Below are 6,676 nucleotides of genomic sequence, written 5' to 3'. Positions count from 1 at the left end.
TTTATGTTTTTCTGGCATGCGTAATTCTCTCCCGATCAAACCAATTTATTTTTGTGTTTGGTCATTGGAGATGTTGTACTCATATTTGGCATTACGGCTATTCTATACTTTTTTCTATGTTATCAATAAAATTACTATTGCTTTTAATAAATAAAAAAAATTTAAACATTACCTAATTTCCTCCAGTATTATAGATGTATATGTATAATATATATTCTAATAGGTACAATACTCATAGAAATAAAGTTAATTAGATGACACTACGTAAAAAAACAAAAGGTAAAAAAAAAAATATAGCTCGAATAGATTAATATTTTTTGGGTGCATTATATACAAATGAAATTTTTTTATGGGTTTCGTACATTATATAGAAATAATGCACCTATTTTTTTGGTACCTATTATGTAAGAAAATAAGTACATTAATATAACAAAAATATGTATAAAAAAAATACATTGCTCGGATAAATGAATTTTTTTCTTTGTACCTATTAAATTATGAGAGGCAAAAATAGGATTATTTCTATATAAAAAAATAGGTAAAAAAAGATACATAGCTCGGATAAATGAAATTTTTTTGTACCTATTTTTGTTAAAGAAAATAGGTACATTATTTTCAAACAAAAATAGGTATGTCACTTTGTAATAGAAAATTTTGTACACTTTTTATAATTTAAAAACATATTTACAAAATAACGTACCTAGCTCGGATAAATGAGGTATATGTTACTTTGTAATAGAAAATATTGTACACTTTTTATAAATTAAAAACATATTTAGAAAAATAGGTAAAAACAAAATTTCGTACACTATTTATAAATAAATAAAAATAGTTACAAAAAATAGGTACAAAAATACATAGCTTGGATAAATGAATTTTTTTGTACCTATTATGTAAAAAAATAGGTATGCTACTTTGTAATAGAAAGTTTTGTACACCTTTTATAAATGAAAACAGATTTCAAAAATAACATACCTATTTTTCATTATTTCTATATTAAAAAATAGGTACATTGAATAAAAAAACATATGAATATGATCCAAACGTTTCTTCTTTTTGCCAGCATCCCAATAAACGGTTAAACTCACAATCGAAACCTATAATTAAATAATTAAATATGCAAGTCAACCATATTATAAACGGACAGTTCATAATGATTGATTTACGGACACAATTTTTGGAGGGAATCATCATAATAAATTGCGGAACCAATTTTAAAACACTACCACATAACACATTGAATTTTAAATGCGGGTATTTTGGGAATCTAAAAATTATAATAAATCATATCTTGAGCTGGATAAGTAACTTGATGAGTTGGATCCTAGTCATGAGTTTGTACTTATAAAAATTGGGTACTATTTATAGGAACAAAAAATGCAGGGTTGTAGGCAAGGAAAATTGAAGCAATAGTGCATGCATCTTTTTGGAAAGAAAAAAAATTGGTAAAGAATTAAAGAAAGCTTTGACGAAAATAATAAAAAGCAATCCCAAACAAGACCACAGTGTCACACTTACCTCAAAATTGGAGAAATTTCATAAGGAAATGGCCTTTGTGGAGTGGGATTTAAGTTGGTCATTAGGTTAGACAAGCTTTGGTTTGGGATGGCCAAATGTCGTCGTTCGCCATTCTTCGTTTACCAACAAATTGCCCTTGTTGACCAAAATGGGGCACCTTGAGATGCATCGTCACTATTCTATACCTACTACATACCATTGTTGTAGGTTTGAATAGCTCTGTGTTGACCTACGTCGCAAAATGTTTTTCAAATTTGGGAATGCAATGATCATCTCTTTTTCAAGAATAATCATTAATACTTTAATTATGTTTCAATAGCTGCTGGTCCACCAACTTTAGATAACTTTTCGATAATTTTGTTAGAAAAGAAATTGGTACATAATTTTTTCTATAATTTTTCAGTCCTTTTAGGTGTTTTAGTTTTAATCGATAATTAATCTAAAACTTGATGAACAACAAATCTGATCGGCTCCTAATCTTGTCATATTGACTAAAAGGAATTTTAATCGCAATGGCCCTTGTCCCTGAACTTATACATTGTAGTCCACCAACTCATTTCCGTGCCATTTTGGTCCTCTAACTCCTCCTTGATGCCAATTCATTCATTTTGTCCCATGTTATGTTAATTTTAATCCAGTGAATAGCACGCGACATTATTTTTAGGGCTAAATTCGACTTTTGAGTCCATTCTAAGTCACCATAGGCAAAATTATGGCTAAATTGGGGTTCTAAGAATTTTGGTGAATTAGGATTTCAAATTCATGGGAAATGAGATAGTTACGTGAATTAAAGTTTCAATTTGGGGGAAATGGGTAGTCAAGAGTTGTGTCAGTCGCTTTAGAAGAATACTTGTTTTTGAATCAATTGTTTTACCCCTCAAAAATTACTCCTCAAATAGACAGTCAAATTGACAAAATGAGACGAAATGCAACAAAATAGTGGAATTGACATGAATGAGAGAGTTGGAGGGCTAAAATGACATGAAAATTAGTTGGACGACCAAAAAGGAACTCGGGTATAAATTTCAGAGATTATATTATGGTTAAAAACCCTAACTAAAATTTTATAGCTAGTTTCTTCATGGATATCTTTAACCAAGTAATTAATTTGATGGGTTGCATGGTGTTAAGTTGAAACTTGAATCATCTTTCAACTTCAGAAAAGGAATACCACTAAACTAATAGTTAGTTGGTAGCTTTTACTTCTACTCGATCATGCCGCGTCAGGAAATGTAGGCAATATATGATTACATGAGGCTGACACAATTGGGGTGAAAATATTTAACCTCAACGCTTCAGTTAGTAGGCAGGACGACCAAACGAATATTGATTACATGAAATAAGACACTTCTCTCAGCCAGCATGGAATTAGTTGAACAGCCTGCGAAAACACCGACTAAGTCAGAGAAAAAGAAAAAAGAGATGAAATATTATGCAATGTATCAATTGTTAGCTGGGACGTGATCTGAAATTTGTCATCTAAATAAATTTGAAATCAATGGAGGGCATGGACTTGGAGGGTTCATAACTTGATGACCTAACACATCAACAACTTGTGTTATGCGTCGACAGTTTTTTGTCAATGTTTTTTTGTTGTTGTGTCTATAGCTAGCTAGCCCACCAACTAATAGATGAAGAGTAACTTGTAATGTACTACAAAACGTAAAAGCCCTAGCTAGCTTGCATATGAAATATTGTGACTGAAAAGGAAAATATTGTGAGAAATGTCTATATAAATAGGTTTCTTCTGTTCTTAATATTTGCAAGAAAAGCAAAGACATTAATTAGATCGAAATGGGAAAGAGCAAGGTGCTTGTGGTAGGTGGAACTGGGTACATGGGAAGAAGGATTGTAAATGCAAGCCTAGCCCAAGGCCACCCAACCTATGTCCTTCAAAGGCCAGAGATTGGCCTTGACATTGATAAGTTGCAAATGCTCTTGGCATTCAAGAAGCAAGGGGCTCATCTTGTGGAGGGCTCATTTTCTGATTTTCAAAGCCTTGTTGATGCTGTTAAGCTTGTGGATGTTGTCATTTGCACAATGTCTGGGGTTCATTTTCGTAGTCACAACATTTTGTTGCAGCTCAAGCTTGTTGAAGCTATCAAACAAGCCGGAAATATTAAGGTACGAAGAAGCTTAATCTCTCCAGACATCCTGTTTGTATTAGGCACATATATACAAATTAAGCAAGGATGGATTAAGATATTGCTTACAACAAACTCCTGGCTTTTTTGTGTAGCGTTTCTTCCCATCAGAATTTGGTCTAGATCCAGCACGTATGGGACATGCACTTGAACCTGGGAGAGTTACATTTGATGAGAAAATGGTGGTGAGAAAGGCAATACAAGATGCTAAAATCCCCTTCACTTATGTCTGTGGTGCTGGCTTTGCCGGTTATTTCGCCGGCAACCTTTCGCAGATGGGAACACTCATTCCTCCAAGGGAAAAAGTCCTTATTTATGGAGATGGTAACTCTAAAGGTACAAGTTAATATCACCTACAACCTTTTCTTTTAGTTTTCTATTTAAAATACCTAATTTTTTCAAATAATAACCGATTACTAGGATCCAACTAAGCAAGTTACCTAATATAACTTAAAATCTGATTTATTGTATTTTTCGGATTCCAAAACTACCCCTATTTACGACTTAATGTGTTATTTCGGGGAGTGGGCGCGGGCGGGAGGTGTGGTGGTGTAACTAATGACACATGTTGAATTTGGAAAGATCTTCAAATGGTTGTAATGGATGTAGGAATTAATTTAGAAACTTATTTGAAATTAAATATTAAATTCAAGATTAACTTATTAGTAATCTATTTTTGAATTAATATTGTTTTCCTTTTATGAATTATGACTAGTAATCTATTTAACATATTAATAATTTAAATTCAATATTAAATTTAGGAATTAATGTTGTTTTCCTTTTATGAATTATACGACTAGTAATATATTTTATTATAGTTTTATGAATAATAGTGTACATTTTAATTATGTTGAAAAATAATTTGATAATTTATTTATTGTTTTTTTAGAAAAACATTTTTTTAAATGAACCTATTTTTTCTCTAAATAATGTACCTATTTTTTTTTCTCTAAATAATGTACCTATTACTTGTTTTATGAAAAATAATTTGATCATCTTTTTATTATTTGTTTTATGAAAACAATTTTGTTTTTTAAATGAACTTATTTTTTCTCTCTAAATAATGTACCTATTTTTTTTTTCTCTAATAATGTACCTAGTAAAACAATTTACCTAGTATAATGAACTTATATTTTCGCTAAATTTTGTATCTATTTTTTTCTCTAAATAATGTACCTATTTTTTTTTCTCTAATAATGTATACCTAGTAAAACAATTTACCTAGTATAATGAACTTATTTTTTTCTTCTAAGTAATGTATCTATTTTTAATTTATAAAAAAATGTGCATAAATTTCAATTATACAACGCACCTATTTTCTATAAATTATTGTGTACCTATTTTTAATTTATGAAAAATGTAAGGAAATTTATATTACAAACTAACTGACCTAATTTTTTAAAATTTTATTTGGTAAATAATATACCTATATTTTTATACATATATATTTATATTTATATTTTTCATATGTACATTATTGGATATGTAATTTACATGTTATTATTTTTGGTTTGCAATTTTAGGGAGCGATATGTTAGAGGGAATGACAACCAAAATAAATGGGGTGATTGATATGCTATTAATAGGGAGTTTTAATAACAATTATGACAATTAATGAAATGCTTGGAATAAATTATAAATAAAATATGAAGTCTAATGGTAAGGATGTAAAAACATAGGAATACTATGACCTCTTATATCCTACTGGTCATTTAAGTTTGAAATTGAGTTTTACACATAGATTTATATAGAATGATGGGTATATGTCTAGGAAATAGAAATTGTAGGGACGTATATTAGACAAGCCCTAAATTAAATCAAAAGCCACATCACCGTATGCATTCATATTATAAATTTACTACCATGCCAATAATATATATAATATGTGCCCTTTTTCTTTTCTTTTCTTTTCTATATTTGTTTATGCATGCAAATGCAACTCAAGTGTTGGTTGAAGTATAAATGACATAGAATTAATCGTCTTTTATGATGTTCTTCATGTACTGTGCAGTGACTATTGTGGATGAAGATGACCTTGCAACATATACGATCAAAACAATAGATGATCCACGAACATTGAACAAAACATTGTACTTTCGTCCACCCGAAAACGTACTCACTCAAAAACAACTGGTCGAGATGTGGGAAAACCTTATTGGCAAGAAACTAGAACATATCATCATTTCGCAACAAGACTTCCTTGCCTCTATGAAAGGTATGAACGCAAGAAAATTGCTAAGAAAATTACCAAGTTAATTAATTTATTAGGAAGTTACATTTAATCTATTATTTTATATTTCAGGTATGGACTATGCTGGCCAGGTAGGAGTGGGGCATTTCTACCATATTTTCTATGAAGGCGCTTTGACAAACTTTGAAATAGGAAAAGAAGGAGAAGAAGCTTCAAAGCTTTACCCAGAAGTGAAATACATCCGCATGAATGAATACTTAAAAATTTATGCATGAGAACAAAACAAAGTGTTTAATAATAGATCCTGAAAGAATTAATACATTTATATGTTCTAATCATTTTTATGGACGTTTCGAGCTCTATTAATTGTTGATGTGAGTCTCCTAATTAATCAATGAGATTTATTTCCTTGATTAATTAAGGGATTTATTTTCTTATTTTTTATAATTGACAAATCATTGTATAATTATGAGATACTATCCTAATTGATTACTATATCTATTTCCTTGTAAAGCACTCATGTAAACTCCTATATATACCTCCTTATGGAGAAGAATAAAACTTAACCTAAAGTATTCAAACCATGTAAACTCCTATGTATACCTCCTTAGGAGATACTATATCCTAATTGATTACTACATCGATCTTAGGTTATCTCTAAACCCTCATATCAAATTTCTCATATTCAAACCCAAACCCTAAATCAAATTCCTCAAATCTAAATTCCTCAAATTCTCTTATCAAAATCCCGAACTCAACTCTTATACACATAGCTCTCAAATCAAATTCCTCACATTCTCATATCACATCTTACTTCCGCTAC

The 6,676-nt window shown here is 30.1% G+C and overlaps 1 protein-coding gene across 1 annotated transcript; it reads left to right on the top strand.

Moving 5' to 3' along the window:
• The first annotated feature begins 3,274 nt into the window (after nt 1-3,274).
• Nucleotides 3,275-6,437, top strand: LOC110772980 (isoflavone reductase homolog). The gene is made up of 4 exons (XM_021977473.2): nt 3,275-3,642; nt 3,758-3,998; nt 5,674-5,877; nt 5,965-6,437. The coding sequence occupies exons 1-4, from the start codon at nt 3,313-3,315 to the stop codon at nt 6,126-6,128; spliced, it is 939 nt and encodes a 312-aa protein (XP_021833165.1). The 5' UTR covers nt 3,275-3,312; the 3' UTR covers nt 6,129-6,437.
• The last annotated feature ends 239 nt before the right edge of the window (nt 6,438-6,676 follow it).

The sequence above is a fragment of the Prunus avium genome, chromosome 5 (genome assembly GCF_965620075.1).
Source record: "Prunus avium chromosome 5, drPruAviu1.hap1.1, whole genome shotgun sequence".
NCBI classification, from domain to species: Eukaryota; Viridiplantae; Streptophyta; class Magnoliopsida; order Rosales; family Rosaceae; genus Prunus; species Prunus avium.
This window is presented reverse-complemented; position numbering and strand designations above follow the sequence as displayed.